This window comes from Triturus cristatus, chromosome 4_1, assembly GCF_964204655.1.
Source record: "Triturus cristatus chromosome 4_1, aTriCri1.1, whole genome shotgun sequence".
NCBI classification, from domain to species: domain Eukaryota; kingdom Metazoa; phylum Chordata; class Amphibia; order Caudata; family Salamandridae; genus Triturus; species Triturus cristatus.
In genome coordinates this window covers 324,689,162-324,710,686 of record NC_140585.1, presented here as the reverse complement: position 1 = coordinate 324,710,686, position 21,525 = coordinate 324,689,162, and the positions used below count along the sequence as shown (strand labels likewise).

The following is a 21,525-nucleotide window of genomic DNA, read 5'->3' as shown; positions in this document are numbered from 1 at the left end:
TCCCTTCTGTTAGGGTATACCTGGAAATTCCATTGTGTGCGACATCCTGAAGCAGCAGGCCTTGTAGAAAGACATAATCAGACATTGAAAATTAGACTAGCAAAGATTTGCGCAGACAAAGGTGTAGATTGGATGGTAGCCCTACCGGTTGCCCTCTTTTACATGCGAATGGTAGCTCATTCTAGTGTGGTAAATATTTAAATTACCTGTACTATTTTTTATGCGGTAAAGTCTAGTAAGAATAACTCAGTCAAAATAAGAGGCAGAATCCGTGGTATTAGAGGTTCTGAAAAGGGCTTTATTCCTTACAAAGGAATTATAGTTCGAACCAGGCAATCTTATTCCATCACCACGAAGGTTCAGGAAGGGATAGGCAATACATTATTGACAAGTAACAATATATATATGAAAAGCATTGCATTAAGACAGATGCAGGAGGCGTAACAGCTGATAATACAGATAAGAATACACATACGTAATGAAAATAGGCGTAAATACAGGCGTATACTAGAAACGTCATTTAAAATGATGTCACAAGTGGGTGGATCCATAAGAGAATCCTGCAGTGTCAGCAGAAATATTTGGCAGAGATGCGCGCGCAGCCGCATGACGTGTGATTGACGTGCAACTAGAGGGTGAAGGGGAATTGACATTTAGCTCTACATGTGGAGACAGAAGTCTGGGGGGTCAGGTCAACCTAATCCCAAATCGTATCTCATATCTTTGTTTAAGGAACTGTTTTATCCAAAAGGAAAGGTCTCTCGGACGGAATCTATTCTATACTGACTGTTAGTGCATGTACAAGCGTCTGTGTCTACATGAGATGCGAGGGGGCAGGAATCTTCCATGGTAACAGGGGCTATGAATTACTTGCATAAAGACAGCGAGGCCGGGCCCTTTGCTCGGTAGCTGGAAGGATGTTTACCTAAACTACTAGACAGGAATGCATTGGATGTGGAGCGGAGCAGATAACTTGAAGGCTGAATACAGTTTTTTTGGCAGGCAACAGGCCGCGTCAGGCACCGCTAGCCGCGCAGGGAGTAAGACAAAGTTCATGGACACGGATGCAGGTCCAGGCTGGAGCATTTCAGAGGCAGAAGCAGGAAAAGGCTTGATGACAGAATTCAGGGCCTACTCGCCTGAACTGTAAAACTAGAAAAGTGAACCATATAAAGTCGGTGGCCAATCATACTTAGGAATGGAATATTTGACCCATTCATGGCGGATCTGAAAGAGGACATATTGACGTTGGACACACATGCATCTGCGTCTTCATAGCTGGAACTGGAGGGAACATACATGTACTTGTAGCATGTACATGGAGCCGTTGGGGTCTAAGATAGGGGACATAACTGGTCATAAAATTCATATTTCCTCACTAGAACAGGCATATCTCCTTATGAAGTGGTCTTTGGTAGACCACCAAATATGTGGGGCACTCCAATGCCTAAAAGATTACTGATGTTGATAGTAACATGCTGACAGATTACCTGGCTTCCTTGATGTCTGCACTACTCTCTTGTTGTTCGCAGGTTGCTGCCGCCTTCCCTGACAACACCCAGGTCAAGGGACACTCCATCGCTGATCCGGAACTTTGATAGATCAAGCCCTCTTAAGCCGAGGTGGAAGACGCCGAAATTGGTGTTGCTAAACAACAAGGACCGCCGTTAAAGTCGAGGGACGGAAAGGATGGATACATCATTGCAAACGTTACTTTGGGAATAACTGTACTTTCCAAAAAGAACACTGACTGCTTGGACTTTGAGCCCCCTTTTCTAGAGGAGACTCCCCAGCAGGAGTTAAACTTAGATCTAAAAAGTCAGAACCCGTTTGATCAATTAAGTCCACTAGGTGGTGAAGCGGTTGAACATGTATTCTGGCTTGCATAAGATCTTGGACAATAACATTAAAAAAAAGAGCAAGATAAGAAGCAAATACTGTAAAATATTACGTGGTAGATGTATAGTGACTGTGATTTTTCTATCTCTTCTGTGCATCACGATAATATGTATCAGCTTAATACTACATGCTATTTTTCCTTCTATTGCCTCACTTTTACACTCCTCCACTAATGATGCCACAAAACACACGTTTAGTGATCTGCCATCCCATGAGTTATCATATCGACTTGCCTTACGCAGCAATACCTTTATTCAGATGCTGCACCATTCACATCAGGTTAGCAATGCTACAGACTGCTGGGTCTGTGGCCGATTTCCCCCGTATCAGAAGGTAAAGGGAGTCTTGCCTCTTTTTCCTTTTCCGTTCTCCCATAATGGTTCTTGCGGAGCATGGTTTGCCTTAATGACATCCATCAACGGTGATGCCAAAGAATGTCAAGACAAGGAGTGTAGGGGCGAGTGGGTATGGGGTAACTTGAATAAAGTCATGAACAAAGCATGTTTCCCAGATGAAGAGGGTCTTCCCCAAATGAAAGGTACAGATCTAGAAAATGAAGAGTATCTGCAAGGAAATGCGACCCTCGATTTTATAGTGTTGAACGTAAAGCCCCAACACATGTCAGGTCCGCCTTCAATTACTGTTCTGCCAGTAAAAGGGAACTTATGTGTCAGAAAAGAAGGCTCAGTACATTTGGGGCACAGTGAGTGTGATACTATAATAGTATTCAAAGACAAAGGAAAGTCCTATTTCAGAGCATCACGACACACCTACTTTATTTGTGGCCAGACAGCCTATGTGCAACTGCCCTTAGACTGGGGTGGGACGTGCTACATATCATTTCTTTCATTCCTAATAACGCACCGTCTGTATACAAAACAATAACAAGGCTCCACAAGATTGCCCAAAGCATACATCAAGACCCAGACAAGTGGACATGGTCCGGTTGGCTCTGGGGATTAATATCGGCTTGGGGATGGAAAGTGTTGACCGTCTGTGGGTTGATACTATTAATAATATTCAGTTGCTGCCTGTGTCTACAATGTGGGCCAGCGATTTGCGGCCTGTGTGCCACATCATGTATTCCACGTTCAAGTTCTCATTCAAAATCCCGGAAGAAGAAAGAAGAGCAAATGATGTTACATGAACAGATTGATGGATTCCTGAGGATCGATATCTCATGAAGGGTCCGTAGGGGACAAGGAGGGAATGAGGAAATATGAATTTTTATGATCAATTGTGTCCCCTATCTTAGACCCCAACGGCTCCATGTACATGCTACAAGTACATGTATGTTCCCTCCACTTCAAGCTATGAAGACGCAAATACAATTGTGTCCAACGTCAACATGTCCTCTTTCAGATCCGCCCTGAATGGGTCGAATATTCCGTTCCTAAGTATGCCTTGCCACTGTCTTTATATGGTGTACTTTTCACGTTCTTCAGCTCTGGCAAGTTAGGCCCTGAATTCTGCCATCGAGCTTTTCCTGCTTCTGCCTCTGAATGCTCCAGCCTGGACCTGTATCTGTATCCATGAACTTTGTCTTACTCCCTGCGCGGCTAACGGTGCCTAGCCCGGCCTGTTGCCTGCCAAAACTGTATTCAGCCTTCAAGTTATCTGCTCCGCTCCTCGAGAAATACATTCCTGCCTGGAGAAGGAGGAATATAAACATGACCCATCTGCAAAGGAGAAAGCCTAGCCTTTCTGTCTCTTCTTGTGTGATTACAAAGCTCACGTCAGTGAAAAGCCCATAGCCCCCGTGCAAGACTTCAGCAGTAAATGAAGAAATAAATGCCACATTGGCTTTTGGTGATGAGCAACCTATGTCACAAATCAGTCCCTGCTCCAGACTTTAGATATCAGATAATACAAGATGTGCTGGTCGTCCTGACACTGAAGGCCTCACTTCCAGACTTGTCCGGTTGCATAGCAACCCTCCCCACGTCAGTTACACGTCATGCTCGAGTTGAGCACAAGTAAGGCAAAGTTCCAGTACAATTCCAGCAGATCACGCAACCCCCTCCAGGTATCCACCCACACATGACAAATTACCCATTATCATCAAGTGGACGCCCACATGGACGCCCACCTTCACACCCTCTTACACGCCCACATGCTCTTATCTCACTCTCTTTTGCTCTTTTCGTTTCCGATGTATATATACTGTACTCTGTGAATAATGTTTTGAGAATATTGAGAATACTTTTGAGTCCCTTCCAGATCCTTTGTGGTGATGGTAATATTCTCCCTTTGACTCGAGTTATTGGAATAAAGCCCTTTATGAACCTGATACCACAGACTCAGCCTCTTGCTTTATGCATGATCTTATTTATATACTGAAATTCTGAGAGCGTAATATTTTATTCACGACACGTTTATCCTCATTGTCAGTCTGTGGTTGGGTTTGCCCCTTTTGTCGAACCTTACCTCTTTCCTGGGTTTGACTCAATAATGTCTAGGGCAACAAAGAGCAGGCAGACCTAGGTGTTAGCTACATTTGTAAGCAGGCAGTCGGTAGAAGTGTGAAAGGGGTTAGACAATTCCTGAAGCTCCGTTTGCAAACCAAAGGAAGAGCTGGCTATGACCCCTTAGGACACGCTGCTTAGGAGAGCAACACCCTGCCCCACACCAAAGGCACTTTGTGCCCATGACTTGAAGGAATACACAAAACACCACAGAAGTGTCAATCACAGTCATGTGACACTGGCTGAAAGACACATTTGGTGTTAGCACAAATTGGCAACTTTTTAAAAATTGTGTTTTTAGAATAGTAACTTAAAATACGACTTTACCATTAAAGAACATTGCACATTACAATTTTTTTTTAGATGGAAAAAGCATTTCTTTATCTGTTCCCAAACTGAAGGTGTTACTTATTAAATATGATAGGGTAGCCATTGCTATGGGAAATACAGCCTTACAACATAGAAAATCAAAGTCAGGACATGTAAAACTCAAATACGTCTTGCTTTTTAAATACCATGCACTCTGCTCTAGGAGTAGGAAATGGCTTATATTAGAGGTGACTTAAAAGTATTAAAAGGGAAGCTTTAAGTCTGGCAAAATATGTATTTTGCCATGTTGAAATGGCAGTTTCAAACTGCACTATATGCTGCAGTGGTAGGCATGAGACTTGTCTTACAGTGCTCCTTTAGTCGGTGGAAAAATAAGTTGCAGCCCACTAGCAGCATTTTCTTTATCAGCCTTGAGTACATCTAGTGCCATTTACAAGTAAATTAAATGTACTAATCAGGAGTGGGCCAGTTTTACCATGTTTAAGGGTGAGAACACAAGCACTTTGCCACTGGTTCGCAGGAGTAAAATGTAAAGAGTCTTCAAAGCCAAAAGGTTTATCAAGGAAGGCAAAAATCTGCGGTGACCTTGCAGAAAGGACCTGGTCCAACAATATTCATTAGCTGACATAATAGGTTTTAGAGCATACATCGACTACTATTGCAGATCAGTGGTTAACTGGAGGATTATGTGTGTGGGTTATATTTAATACCAACACTCAGGAGTGCAAAGTGTTTTATCTGTAATGCCCTAGAAAACCTTCCTATCACTGATACTGCTATATCCATATTTTGTTTAGGTCTTCTTGTCAGCATTGGTGCTGGATCCTTTCATAGAGTGATATTGCTGAAATCATGATTTTCTACAAAATAAGAAAACCAATAACAATGGTGAATGGAGGTGCTGCAGACTGCCACCATTTGTAGTTCCAGCTCCTAATTTAGTCTGAAAATAAATGTTGTGTCTAGTTTATGGCCAATGACTATGTGTGTCTGGATGTGGAAGTGAAATTTTCATTAGTATTCTGTTTTCTTATTGGTGGCAAGAACTCACCTCGCTATCCAATCCCAAGAAAATAATCATCAGAAAAAAGAAACAGGCCCAAAGTGGTGAGAAAGGCATCATGGAGACAGCTCGTGGATAAGCAATGAATGCCAGACCAGGACCTGTAAGAACAAGCAGAATTAAGAAGGAGAAGACCACAAGTAAACAGCTTGAAAATGATAAAATGATAATATCAGTTGTGTAGCAAAGTCAAATTGAACTCTAATACAAGAAAGGAAAGTGGACCCTTAAACTCTGGGTGGGTAGAAAAAGACAACCATACTAGGCATGTGAGTACACCTCAAGCTCCTGGGCCCTGGTGCCGCTGCTCCAGCTGCACTGTTGAAAGCTACACCTCTGGATAATTCTTGGTTAAAATAAGTCTAAATAATGCACAAATGACACCCCATCCATGTGGTATGTGCAAATCATGCATCCAATCAAACAAGACAATATCAAGCACTCCAGTTGATGGAGACATACTCTAAAAAAGACAGAGGTCCCTTGATTATGGAGTAGCATATTATAGTACCCATCCATTTTTATATGCAACTTATTTATTCAATGTGTGTTCAAATGTATCAAATGTATGCATTCTGTTAATCATTTGTAGTAAGTAGCTGTATACTCCTATTAGTGAGATCCACTCATATCTTCACCTGAATTATAATAAACGTAATCATATTGAAAGGAATGCATGCCTGCTTAAAAATTGCATTTAATATAACCAGATATGCTAACTGTATTCATTTAGAACTGGTTTAAATCTAGTGTTGGTCTAATTTGTAACCAGGCCTTAGTGCACATTACATTTTCTTAATGTTTTGCTAGTGTCTTGTTTGTCTCTTTTCTGCAGGTATCTTATCTAGATCCTCTTTAGCTTGGAATATGTGCATTGTGTTAGACCAGCAGACCACTAATACTTTAATTAACTTTTGGCCTCAGATATGGAGACTAACTCAGTGGGTGATACCATCTTATACAAGGTGGGCCAGACTGATGTTACACTCAAGGTCTCCCAGAGGATTACTTCTTTGATGGAAGCTGTGAAACTAGGGAGTCTATCTGCTCCCCAAGAACACTATCTTTTGAATGGTTTGTTTGGTGGAAGGTGATAGGGAGAAGCTTACTGGAAACTTCTTTTATTGTGTGCTCTTAGAATAGAAGATCAAACAATATCATGACTTTGCTGAGAGAAGATCTCTTCTCGACTTGACTCTGCTGTTTTCTCCTGCCCAGAGTATTAAGCTTTAAACTTGAATACTCTGACTCTTTTTTATCAAACCATAGATCTGGTTTGGACACCATCATCCCTGTGGTTTTCTGAAGCCATATGTGTTTCCCTGTACTTGCAATGTATTTCTGATGTTAGCTACTTTATTTCACTTCATGTCGATTATCAAAGGTTCAAACTACCAGTGAGGGATTCGTTTGATTATTTTAGAAAGAGATTGAGATTCAAGAGACCCTGCTCTATCAAGAGGTAGCGACGAGGATGGTTTGTCATTGAAGTGTGGGGAGCAAAAATTCTCTAAAGAATATCTAGAACATGCCCAAGTCCAGTTCATGCCCCTAAAATCCATGGCCCAATTTGGAAGTTCGGTGGTGTTTTGGCAGTTCTGAAGGCGATTTCTGTGGCTGAGGAGTGAGTATTAATAGGGTTGTACAGTGCAATTTATCTATGCCAAGATTGCGGTTTTGAGTCACTATCGTGTCTTGTATTATAGTGATGTATTTGGGATGATTGGGTGAATGCATATGCGCTTCATGTTGCACTGTTGAAGTTACCGAGCTAGTTGCAGTCCAAGATTCTCAGATGGATAAGAAGTATTTTGTTGTTTAACTTGTCTAATATGGTTTGTGGTATCGGTTGTGAGGTACAATCAACCGCAAAATTAAGGTAGGTACTGTAACTGATTTTTGGAAGTGTGCTGATTGTGAAGTTGATTCTGTTGCACCGAGAAGATACTGCATTAGTTAGGATTATTTCCTGCTAGCTGAGATTTCACTTGTGTGTGTGCTAACACTGGAAAGCATTATTTTCCGTGTAACCTCTTTGTATGAGTGATACCTTTGAATGTCTTCAGTAAACCGACACAAATTATTTTCCTATATGTGTTTGCTTTAGCGTTTTTGAACAAGTCGCTTTGTGGGCGAAATTGTAAAGGAGGGTGAGCTGCGGGTAGGAGCTGCAGTCAATATCAGAATGTTCTTTGCTGCTATTAGTCGGTTGATGTAGGTTGTCGCGTCCTCAGTTTCCAAGCTGAAATTGGACAATAGTGTTGATCCGTATTACATTTTGATGTGGTAAAACTTAGTGCTTGTTCAACACTAATTGCTTACCTTTGAATGTTGAAATCACCATAAAAAAGAAATGTTTTATGGCCTTAAGAAATTTGGTGAGGATTGATGTGCGAGTACCAATCTGAGAAGGCAAGGAAGCTCCGCCAGAAGGTACGCCAGGTCATTATATGCCTAAATGTTAGAATGCACACAAGTTTAGCTTGATAAATGGAACAAGATCACTGAGAAAAGAGGGTCCTTTCAGTTCTTGCTGTGATATTATTTCAGATCCCATGTGAAGCAGAGTGGTTCACATTGATTGATTTATTTCAAGCATTTTTCTCCATTCCGCTGCTAGAAGAGACCCAGTTTCTCTTCACGTTCCAGTTCCAAAATAGAATTGTTGCATGGTGATGAGTTCCACAGGGGTATGCAGAAAATCCTTCAATCATTTACCAAATCCTAAAAAGGAATTTGGAGACTTTGAAGTTACCCTGTAATTCAGTTGTTGTCCAGAACATCGATGACCTGTTGGTTGTGTCGATGTCGCAAGAGGTGTGCAGACAAGTCACCATTGCCCAGTTGAATCATGTGGCTGAGAATGGACACAAAGTGTCCCCAAGTAAACTAAAGTACTGTCAGTACTGTCCTTTACCGAGGACATCGTATCAAAAAGGAAGCAAGGAAGGTGTTGTGAAGGTGTTGCAAGGGAGATTTTTTGCCATTTTAAAAATGAACCCACAGAGAGAAGTCTGGATGTTTTTAAGAATGGTGAGCTACTGCCTGGCTGCCTTAAAGCAGCTGTCTGTGTCACCATCTAGCAGAGTGGAAACATAGTTACAGGTTATGCTCTTACAGTGAGGGTTCCTCAGTCTGTAGAGCTACTGCTCACTTGTAGCAAAACCCAAGCCTTGATAATTAGCCGGCTCACTGAGTATGAGCCGATTATTCTTGCTGCTGACAATATTACATTGAAGCACTGCAATAGCTTACATCCTAAATGTGCAGTGTAAATGTGCAGATATTTATATAGCGCAAATCACCAACTGGTCTCTAAGCGCTTGCTTAGGGAACCCGTCCTGGTATTCCCCTGTGAGATAACCCAGCAGGGCATCCACAAGGTGAAAGCCAGGCATCCCGCCGCGAGGGGCCATTGTGGAGATTAAGCAAGCTATTGCCCAGAGTCGCAGAGTGTGAACCCATGAATCGAGTATGCACTGGAGCGAGAATTATCGAGTCCATGGACAATTTATGGACTCAATACCCAGCCGAGCCGGGAATTGAACCCTGGTCCCGGGCTGACCTCTGCTTCCAGGTCTGCCTACTCTAACCAGTGAGCCACACTTCTCCACTATCCTGCTATGTTGTTATCCTTACCTTGACTCTGAAGCTGAGGAAGGGTAGGTTGAGCTTGACTGTTTCAAAATCACATAATTATGTACCAAGCCAAGGCCTGATATTAAACCAAAATGACTTGCAGAGCTTGATTATGTATTATTTGTGAATGGCTCCTTCCTAAAAAATGATGAGGGAACTTTAAGAGGCACTTTTTTTTTCAATAAACGTTATTGGCATTTTCAATAACGAGAGCAAAGGTATATGCAACAGTTTGTCACTGATTATGTAATCGGTGGTAATCAGCACGCTGATGAGGTTGCCCGGGTGCCCGTTACAATGCTTATGAGTAGTCCTGGGCAGTGAAATCCGCTCCGTTTAGCGGAGTTTGCTGCACTCTGTACTCCTTGTAGCTCGCAGTAGAGTTTTTCCCCAGCTAGCGCTCGCCAACAGTAGGTTAGCGAGTGGGACCTGCCACTCGGGTAGAATTTCTACCTGAGAGGCAGGAAGATCAGGGTGAACGGCAGTTCATGCCTCACTCCGCCGCTTGCGGAACTCCGCAGAGTTTTTATGTCACTTCGCAGAGTTCCGCCTACTTATGGGTCCTGTGCATTTAATGGGAAACACTCAAATGAATATGAAAATATGACTGATTTATTCTTTTGTTGACTGCATCTGATACTTGGGAGGAAGTGAAGGGATTCCAGGAGGAGGTAACAGAAGTTGAACAGCAAGGCTGAGTTAGAGCAGGATGTGTGAAGAATGGGAATGAAGATTTGGGTTTCAGAAGACGGGAGACTGGTGTTACCTGATTGTCCGTAATCACACATACCTAGACATTTTTGTGGTCACACATACATAGGGGAGATACGATGGTGAGGTTGTTGAGACAAGACTGGTTTAACCTCTGATTCAGGATAATGGCTGAAATCTTGTGTCGTAGGCTCATTGTCTGCCAGCAGATGAATGTAGGGAGTAGAAACTCAGTCACCAGGGGAGATCAGGAGGTCCCTTTAACTGGATACAGTTGGACTTTTATTGAGATACATGTATGTAATGGGTTGAGATGTGTCCTGCTTATAGTTTATATTTTCTCCTGTTGCATTGAAGCGTACCTAAATAGGGAGAATTACAGTCTCACTGTACACAAGTTGTTGTTGTGTAAATTGATACCCAGGTTTGTGTTCCTGGTTTCTCTGAAGTCAGACCCAGGGACTAATTTTATTAATGAAGTCTGTGTGTGACTTTGCACTTTGTACAGAAACTGCATTTCAGTTGCCTACCTGAGACTTCTGGCATTGTGTAGCAGATAAGGAGTCAGTTTAAGGCACTAATCTTTCCATTTAGGGCCTACATCCACAAAGGTCATCTTTCTCTTAGGCTCCACTCTAAGCCTCACGCCCAAGTGAGATTGTTTGGATCAAATCAAGTTAAACTTTTCCAACTCCCACACATTTACAAGGCCAGAAGATCATTTTGTTTCCTGGCCTCGAAGCTATGGAATGCTCTCCTTCTTCGACTGATAAGTAGCTGGACTGAAGCTGTTTTCAGAAAGCGCCTTAAGACCCAACTTTTGACACCTGTCTTGATGTAATTTAGGATCTCTATAGTTAGGTCTCTTGAGGGCGTTCTTTCTGCCAAGGCGCCTTTGCTAAGGAAGTTGTGTGCTTTACAAAGGCATTGTATTGCATTGTATTGTATAGTATGAAGGCAGTGCTTACCTTTTCTGTACAAACAAGAGATGCATACACTGCTGCTAAAGTGTTATTCTGGTTCTAAATGTGAAGTAATCTTGCACTACAGTTTCTGATGATGTTGTGGGCATTACTGAAGCATAATCAAACTTTTTAATTTTAATTTTAAAAATTCCAAAATGATTAGCACTGTCAATGCTTGTTTTTTCTTGAGAGGAAATGACCCTGTCAGCTGATCAGGTGTCTGATAATGACTCCAGGCAAATTCCACACAATTATTTTTAGGCCTAAACTACAAACCGACCTAACCTGTTGGCAAGACCTAATGTTTCCTATAGGTAGCATATAGTTGGGCTTTATATCACCTCATAGCTGTCAAGTTTTCAGATTGCTTATGTGTGACACTTCCATGGTTTCAGTGCAAAGACATTTGATGATCTATGTGTGACGCTTAGGGCCTGATTATGAGTTTAGCGGTGCGGGACCAGGACCAACCCTCTGCCTTACAGCCAAACCTGTGTGCGAACCACCCGTCAGATTATGACTTTTTCAGTCACTGGCAGGAGGATCTGCAGCAGTGCCTATGAAGGAGGCACCACAATGGGAGCATCAAAGGCAGTACCTGCACGGCATGGGCTGGTGCAGTCCATGCCATGCAGGTACTGGGGTACACGCACACAGGGGGGCACCACATGTGCCCTCCTGCATGCACCCAATGCCCCGGGAGCAACATGGGGCCCTATAGGGGCTGCTTTGTTTCCTCTCCACCACAGTTTTCATGGAGGAGGTTCCTCCAAGCATATTGCAGCCTCAAGACTGCGTCACCACAAGGGATCTCTGATCCCTGGCAGTTGCAGCAGTACAATGGTGGTCCGACTGCCCCAGTTTTAATTGGATGGTCAGAATACCACCCCTACTCTCTGTGGACCGCCAGACTCATAATCAGGACCACAGTGTGACAGTTTCCCGCACGTAAAATCAAGTGATTAAGTGCACCCAAGAGATAAATATCAGAAATTACACCCTTTTGAGCAATCAAAATCTCTAAAATATCTTAATATGCTGAAAATACTCTGAATGGAAGGTCACTAACCTACAGCCTCCTCTAAGATGACCCCACAGCTTGGGTTTTAAAAAGCTGTACGGAGCTGGAAATCACCACACATCACTTATGGCACATACATAACATTAATTCTCAATGTAAAACAAGTTAAAACTATGCATTTGGTTTTAGTCTGAAATATAAATTTAGAAAAACATGTCTCTACATGAAGTGGAATTGTGGCAGCCTAATAAGGTTAAAGCACATGCTGTAAAGATCGTCAGATGGTGAACTGCGCACAGTCTGAGAAACAGTGAGGATGCGTGACTTGTCTAGGCTAGTTGACAGCCTACACTAGGCCTACAGAGTGTGTCTGCGACTTGTGCTGAACACTTGGCTTGGGAATGCCCCCTTGAATGTCTTCAAGTTCTGTCTTCAGTGGGGATGTGCAGCAGGGTGGACACTGGCACTAGTTGTGGACTTAGGCAGACAGACCATGGCTGGTAAATGCATAGCTCTCCTCAGTCAGTTGTATCTGCTCTTATGGTGCTGTGGTGTACTCCGCCTGACTGCACTGGCTGGCTGGGGCCAGAGGTAGAGAGCTGAGACAGCCATCATGTCACTGCTATCCCAGTGGCAGACGGTGGTAACTATAACTCCTGACACCTGCCTGCACACAAGTGTCAAGGGGTCACTCATGCGAGTTGCAGAGCACCACCACTAGTTGTCTGGCTGGGCACAGTGGCAGCATGTGGAAAGGAAAATGATTTGGTCATGCCTGCTGTGGCTCACATGAACTGCAATGAGTCTCCCAGTTTGGTCAGCAGCGTTGACATTGTTCAACTGTAATCCAACCCAATACCCAATTTCTGAACCTGGATCTTGTCTTTTGCCACTAGGTGGGGTCAGAGGGCTTCATAAAGTTGTGGCTGCAGATAACTGTGCGTACCATCAGGGTCAGCATTTGGCCTGTGCCCAAGGAGTTTGTGAAAGAGGAGAGATAGTGGGCTGTTATTAGGTCTTGCCTAGGCAGCGCTTGCTCTGTCTCTTCAAGACATGCTGTAAACAGGATATGGGCTTAAAGCTCCACCAACTTTCCGTCCATATTTCTAATTGGCTCCTGTCCTTTGTAAATGTTGGCTTTTCACTGGTCAATAGGCTTAGTAGTCTCTCCTTAATACCACCTTGTCTCTTCTTGTCACCTCCCATGAGGACACGCCCTGTAACATGTGTTGTTACTACCTAGGTTTTAATTCCAACCTCAGAGCAACATTTTATTAAAGGGCTTCAGGCAGGACACACACTTGGTCCTAAGCTAGGCTGGCAGTGGTTACTTTACTCATTAGTACATCTCACATTCTACAAATTTCCCTTCATCAGCTCCACACAGATTACAACCTATTCTGGAATTAATATAATAATTATTTTGTTTCATTTCAAAGCTACTAAAAGTATATATGGACATTGCTATTTGAATGTACTTATGGTGCTGTCTTTCATGCAATGTATTATGGGTAGGATGGATTTACCATATTTCTGCAGGGTGCAGTACAATATGTGGCCGAAAGAGGTCTCATGGGACCTCTTTTGGCCAATTATGGGACTGCATCCTTCCAGATGGCTAAGTAAAAAACATTGCCATTTATAATGCCAATAACTCCAACTACGCAGGGTGCAGTGCTATATGTGGCCAACCGAGGTGGTACTGCACCTTGCAACATGGCTAGGAAAAAACATTTATAATGCCAATAACTCCAACTTTGAAGGGCGTAGTACTAATAGGTCTTGCATGTTTTAAAGTTAGAGCTATTTGCGTTGAAAATGCCTTTGGAAACAATGCTATGCAAAAATAATAACTGCACTGCAAATAAAAAAACAAAAGTAAAAAAATGTGTTATTTTCAATGCCAACAGCTTTAACTTTAGCAAATGCGAATCCTATTGCATTGCAAATGCTTGTTTTACTTTCACCGGTGGCTAAAGCAGACCTGGGCTGATTTTTCTAACCAATAGACTTTCACAGCTTCAGGTGAAAGGTAGACTAGGCAGCCACATATTAGGCCCATTAATTGTAATTTACAGAATGACAAAAGGGCGGCCGTATGACACATCTCATTTGATGCACATCCTTCCATCCTGGGCCTCAGTAGGCAACAATGAGCTTTTGAGGGAGGTGCATCTTTTGAGCAGCACAATTTGCAATTCTTTGTGTGGGGAGGGGGCTTTTTTCCCCACAGCAGGTCACAATGATCAGGCAGACAAGCCACAAGTGCATGTTGCCAGATTTCTGGAACTGAGATTGGATGTTTCATGAATATCCTGTGCAAAGGAATGAGAGAAATAATACCAGGAACCACAAAGGTTTTTAATTACTTGGCAATTTGTTAAAAAAAATATGAATAGAATCAGATTAAAAGGAAACCACCTTTTTTGGCAGTGTTGCTGAAAAAAAATAACATCCTCCATCCTGGGATGAAAGGGGAGAACAAGGAAAGAAGAGAAATAGAGACTAAAGGAAATGAGAGACAGAGAGAGGAGCGGAGAAACAAACAGTGGAAGGGAGACAAAAGATTGAGTGACAAAAAGGGTTATATGATAGATTGGTATAGGGGTCTCCAACCTTTCCCTTTAATAATAGCTACTTCTGTTCAATGAAAATCACCCTGAGCTACTAATATTAGTGTTGTTATATTGATCACATCAGCCAAGATTTCATTAGTTGACACCATTTGCAAGATTGCAATCAGTGGTCACCTCAGTTTTCTATGCATGGTTGCTGGGAGTAATGTAATTAGGGCTTTGTCAATGTAGAATTCCTCTATGTGATGAATACATAACAGCCATAGCAGTAATGCCCCTGACATTAAGGTAATATTAGTAACAGATCTACCCAATGCCACACGATTCCTTACTCAAATATCAGCCTTAAGTATATTTTGGAAATTCAACCATTTTTCTCCAAACATCAGTTTACAAGTTCTGAAAATAACACATTTTCATCTTGAACACATGCTTTCAATTTTGGTGTACCTATATTAATTCAACAAAGCAAAAGCTTCTAGTTTGGTAGGTTAGATTGCAGACAGGAGAGCTACTCATTGGTACCTGCAGAGCTACCAGTAGCTCATGAGTTAAGCATTGGAAAAGCCTGGCAGAGAGAGTGACGGATGGGAAACAAAAGTTCAGAGAAAGGGAATGACAAGAGGAGAAAAAGAGTGTACAGCAAATCATGAAACAAAGCGTTGATGGAGAAGAGGATGTCAGAATCTTCGTGGTCAGTGAGAATGAGGAACAGGTGGTTTAGTACCTCACACACTCCTTAGTTCTCTGATGGTCCAGTAGTCTATGGCTTGAATTAGAAGTTGGTGGGCACCTGGGAGAAGTGCTGAATCCACTGCCCCAAATCACCTTTGGAAGTACTGTACTATATTCCATTTTTGTATCTCTCAATATAGCACAGTAAATGTAATGAGGTGTTAAAGCCTTTACCATCCCAGACATGACTCAAAGTAAACATAAATCTGTGTCAATAACAAGACAAGATTCAGAATAAAACAGACGCCTGAGAGAAGCTGTCTGTTTATCTTAGCCCATCGAAGGTCTAGGCGCAGCACTGCACAGCAGCTTGTGGAGGCTTTTTAGTGATATGAGCTGTCTTCGGTGTAAATTCGACTTTAGCTCCTCATGGTAAACTTTGTTCAGGCACTCACATTAGAGCTATAATACAGGCTAAATTAGGAGAAGATCAAAACATCTAATTTGTAGAGTTGTTTCCCTGTATGGTACCCTTGACCCCTCTCATGTGTGATATATTATGACCTGCATCCTAGAAAGGAGAAAGCTGATATTTCCAGAGTTCTGTATGCAGACTGCCAGGGATTGTACTGGATGGACCCTCACAGTCATCATCAGAATAAATAAAGGGAACCATAGCCACCCAGGGAGCTGGTCCATGACAACACGTACCCCACAGGGATAAGACATTCGTCACAGCGCTCACAATGAGCCCCGGAGGCTTTCTTTCCCACCAGCACAAGGGTCTCAGTAGTGCTTTTGGGTTGGGGCACCATACCGCAGCCCTCAACAAGATCCTAGGATGCTGGTGAGAACAATAAATAAGTGAGGCGAGGGCATTGATTTTATGAGCGGAGTCCTCAACCGGTCCATTGAATTTGGTCATACCTCATTTCCCTCTAAAGGTAACTGTGTTTTGTGAGAGATCTAACGCCAATGCTTCCCTTCCTAATCTGAAGCTTGGTCACACCTGTACTCTGTTTCATGTACAGAGCTGTTAGCTCTGTTAGTAACACATGTACTGTTTCAAAGGAGTCGGTAAAATTTGTTGCCATGCAACTCTTCTACCTTTGGAACTCATGTCCCTGGTAACCATATGTTGGAAAACGAGGCAGTATTTGTGAGGCTTGCACAAATAACATGTCACATTTGTCCTTCACTGGGAACCAAACACCCTATTGTAGCGCTTGACTCTCAGAGGGTAGCGTTGCAGAGCAATATAAGGCTTACTCAAGGGAGGTGGTGTGGGCTAGTAATCGCCATTTACAGGTAAGCATAAATAACCCTCAATAATTGATTGTCCGGTCTGTACTTTTCTTTATAAAAGTAAGAGTACATTTATTAAACACACACACTACTCAATACTATGCACCAATTTACAAATATACATCAGCTGTTGGAATTACTTTGTGACATTTCATAACATCTCCACCCCTCCTGCAAGGGGGTGGGGTCTAGTACCACCACTCCCATGTATGCACATCATCTTACCCCCTAATGCAGTTAGTTGAACAGAATCTGGAGCGAGGGCCCTGCGCACTGGCACCATCCCAGTGGCGACCCACCCCATTAGCTCAATAAGCATTTGAAATAGGCACACCTGCCCTGGTGACACATAACCCTGACTGAGTATCTCATACTGACCATACAGTATACACCTCTACATCTTTAGTGGCTAACAGTCCGGGTTGTTCTACACCTAAGCGCAGCAGCAAGAATACATGTTTAAGCATCACTTTAGAATGACAGAACTCATCACATTTGCTGATCATTACAATCCTTTGCAATTACAGCCCCTAAAGGCATCACAGAGGAATCACAGGATTAAGCATTTACAGCCAGACACCCTAGCAGGAATGTCTGCCAACATAACCCCACTTTGCTTATGACATCACCGTACACAGGTACTTCACTTTACACATGTGACTTTCAGTCCCTCTAAAAGAATAACATTAGTAAATGCCTTTCAGGTGCACTTACACCTCTTCACCTCCAGTGGATGCCCTTCCAGACATCCGAAACTCAGACCTCCATGTCATGGTGCAGTCATTTAGGCACCCCCAGCTGCAGAACACAAGTTCCAGCCATGGGGATGCTGATGACGCTTGCCTGAGCCCTTGAGGGGTTGTTCTTTACAAGTCCCCATGAGACTTAGGGAGGGACTTTTCTTCTTCGTGCTGGGGGGAGACTGCGTTGCTCCGGCAGCTCCCCCTGCACCTTGTCACACGTTTAGTGGTGACCCCGCCATCCTGGGGCCACCACGAGTAGAGAAAACTCTGTTTGCCCTTGCAGGCCAGTCCGGGCCTGCAAGGCATTATTGGGTGCTTCCTTGTCTTCCTGCATATTGTAGCAGCGGCACCCCCGCTGCTTCGGGGAGAGCCACGATCGCTGCTGGCGGCCTCCCGCCACATCTTGCACCCTCGATGGGGGGCCCGGTCCCACCCAGACCCCCAGGTGAGTGCTTCCATGTGGCTCAGGGAGCCCACCCCCGGCCGCTCGTCTTCTTCGCGGGGGCCCCATCCCACCCACCCCGCATTGCCACATTGTTGGAGGGCAGCCCGGGGAGACCATTCCCGGCTGCCCCCGCCGGTTTCCCGACCAGCCAGCACCCTCGCGTGCTGCTGCGGGAGCTGGCACATCTCTTCTGGTCTGCCCGCCCCTGCGGGCAAACAGGGAGCTTCCGACGGGTCAGTTCGGACACCGGGGGTGTGCGACGGCACCCTCCGCCTTCCTCCTGCCACCAGGAAGTGCTGCAGCACTCCCCAGATTCCGCCATCTCTTCGGGGCCCGGAGAGTAGCCCAGGCCAGGCTTCTGCTCACTGGTCCTGGACTCCCTTCCTGGCGCACTTCTGCATCCTAGGACAGTCAGGGGGTTCTTCCTTCCAACTGCCCATGGCGCCAGGCTCCAGCACCCTCTCCCTCAGCAGACCAAACTCCAGAGAGAGCTTCTCTTCCTGTGCAAAAACTTTTTAAAGAATGGGGAGGGGGCTGGCAGGAAGTCTCTGTTTTTCCTATCAAACAGGGACACATCACTTCACTGCCCCTGCTCCCTCCTTCCGGCCCAGGCCTCTGGGTTGGTTCAAGATGGCGTCATCCAGGGGTCTACTGCCACATGGGCTCTGAAAGCTCCTTCCCTCATGCTGCCTTCTTCCTTGTGCAGCTTGGTGCCTGGCACCAGGTGACAGCTGCTGATGGATTAGCCTGTAGCTCCACCCATCTTCTCTTCTTGGAGAGGAGGCCTTTGGCCTCGGAAGGAAGGTCATTAATCCAGCCTGCAAGGGTCAACCCAGCCAGGCCCTGGTTGTGAGCTGAGTCAGAGCAATATGACAGTTCTGGATGACCCAAAAGCAGTACAGATATGGCTTTGGACTCTGCAGAATACTTCTTCTCACACGAGGTGCAGTGGACTTTAGTGCGTGTCTGGAATACGTAGGCCTTAGGGAGGTGAAACTAGCCCATGGGCTCCACATCCCCATAGGAGAATAATTAAGTGAAAAACAGTAAACACACTGACTTTCCCTGGCATGTTTCTTCCCAGTATATAAAGCCTATTCCATGTCACCACCCAGCTCTGCATAAGTCCTGCCACACCATTACATCTGTACCTGCTCCTTGGCTGCGCATGCCTGGAATCTCCCCTGCGCAGCCACTACACGTGTGCACACACATGTACACATGTGTCTGCATGTAACCAGCCCGGTGCACCTTACTTCAGCTGCAGCGCAGCAGCCTAGTCAAGCCAGGGGAACACCAGTAAAATCCACATGCAGTCTCTCTCATCATGAGTTCACTGTGGACGAGTCACAATTGATGAGGCTCTCCCACAGTAAAAACGCAACAATAAGGTGCTCAAAAATGCGAAAAATCCAGGCGGCTCAGAGTGTCAGAACCACCTTCTAACACCATAGCAATGAGAGTCCCAAGCCACAGGCTAAATTGTCAGATAGGCAGAGCCGAGTGACAGGTCACAGATACAGAGCAATGCACAAGCTGGTTTTGGAGTGCCCTATGATCTCTACAGTGTCAGGGAGTTCTTTACGAGCGACTAATGCATTTTAGGGTGGTAATGTGGACACCTGCACTAAAATCTGTTCATCTAACCCCTGATGTGTGGTACTTGGTGGGTCTGTCATCCCGTTGCTCATGATTGGATAGCTTTGTTGTCTTTCATCTGTCATCTGCTCTTGATTCAAGGGTTTCCTTCCTATTCTTGTGCTTGCCTCACTCAGTGGCATTTCAGACTCTCAGTGTCCTCATTGGATGTGATAGTAGAGGGACTGTTTCCTTTATTGGCTTTTTGGAACTAGATTGGCATGTTGTTCCTTGTTCTCCTCCCCATTTGAACGCTTATATCTGCACCATTGGCCCCATAACTTTGTTTCACAAACCCCAACCTTTCCTGGATTCTCCCTGTGTTTCTAACCATCTCCCCTTCTTGTTCACAATCAGTGTTTTTTGGGTTTGTTCTAAGAGGAACTAATAAGTGTTGCCTGCGTCCTTTTTTGCACTCACCTCACACTCTGTTGCTTTCTTGAACATCTTAATTTATAATTCATACACAACAGTCTCTCAGGCTAGATTAAAAATAGCCACATGTTATAATGAAGCATGCACGTCACAACACATGCCTGTGCACCCTGCTGATTATCATAAGACTCACCATTGAGAAGTACATCAAGAAATAAGTAATGGAAATGGTCTCCTGCGAATACAACCATTGAAATGTAAGGCAGAGACTTGCCTGTTGTAAAGGTGATCAGAGAAAGAACAGACCCTACTAAAAAAGAGAGTGGATTCATCATTTAGAACAGAAGAGCAACGGTCTAAAAACAGGATCAACTGAAGTGGTTTTCTTTCTAGTAAACTTAAGGAACTTGAATTAAATTTCCCTGAAAAAGGAAAGTATGTCCACAGTGATTCATAGATCATTATATTGGTTTTAACAATTTGTCCTGAAGAAGGTTGGGTGAACCCTCAGCATACCACCAAAATGCTGCGTCAACAACTTGTGATATATGTTGCTTATTTTGTATTGATAATTTGCTTTGTATTACCAGGGGATAACTAGGCATGTAATGTTGGACCTGGGGTGAATGATAGCAATTTGGAAGTGCACAAATACTGATAAGAGCTAACATTGGACTTAAAAAGCTATTTAGGGCTGTATTTCAAAGTATTGAGATTCTATATGAACTGAGAATAATGTTTTAAGAGATTGGATTTGAAGATATTTTAAGTGATTATTTCTTAAATTCTTTTTTTTTGTCCTCATTCACCTCTGACCTCTGTGACCAAGCCAGTCACCAGTACCTTATACGTTGTTAGACAGCAGGTTTCGGAATTGAGAATTTACCCACCTACTGGTACAATTGGGATGGCACAGTCCTAAAACACGCACGGTCACTGTTTGATATGGTCCAGTATGCACTGGCGACTGTTGATGTTGGCAATAAAGGAGCGAGAGGTGCCCAACACAGTCTAGAGAGATCAATAGAGGTTTAATCATAGGACTCGCTTCTATTATAAGTGAGACAAATGCACATTCAAAGTTCTTAACAGTTCTCGCACACCTCAACATTTGACCAGCTCAGTAGAAAATCCCAGTGTGCTTTCTTCCTCCTAGTCTAGGTCCCTCTCAGATCTAACTGAAACGTAAACGACGCATATTCCACCCACTTTTTTCATATTTCCGTCCTGGCTAGAAGTATGGCATAGAAGAGGAAGGACCTTGCTGGGCCTGTGATTTCACTAGAAATTTCAAATATTATTAAGAAGTGACTCAATTGAATTTGAAAGCCCAGGATGGCCGAAATGGTTTCACCAATTTTTACCCAAAAGTCAGAAATAGCCAGGCATTCCTGGAACATGTGTATATCAGATGCTTTCTCCAAGCCACATTTCTTGCATCTGAAAGGGGGTCCTGCCGTCATCTTTGACAGCCTTTGCGGGGTAAGGTAGGCTTTATGGATTGTAAACAGATGGTGTCTTCTTAGCCATGCCAGCTTAACCGTGGAGAACAGAATGCTAAACGATGTTTGGCAAAGATGTTTCCATGGTTCGTCCGGCAAGCAAGCCCCCACAATTCCTCTGCTAATTTGAAGACCCATCAATAGCCTCTTCAATACCCCAATACCACTTGGAG

At 43.8% G+C, this 21,525-nt stretch overlaps 1 protein-coding gene across 6 annotated transcripts in view; it reads right to left on the bottom strand.

The window, feature by feature from the left end:
- The window catches only part of LOC146854878 (sodium- and chloride-dependent GABA transporter 2-like), a 1,159,405-nt gene that overhangs the window by 163,685 nt on the left and 974,195 nt on the right, over nucleotides 1-21,525 (bottom strand). For all 6 annotated transcript variants that reach the window (XM_085652286.1, XM_085652283.1, XM_085652284.1 and 3 more), the window contains one exon: nucleotides 5,746-5,858. In XM_085652286.1, coding sequence (XP_085508412.1) covers nucleotides 5,746-5,858 — 113 coding nt within the window. The remainder of the gene's footprint in view (nucleotides 1-5,745; nucleotides 5,859-21,525) is intronic.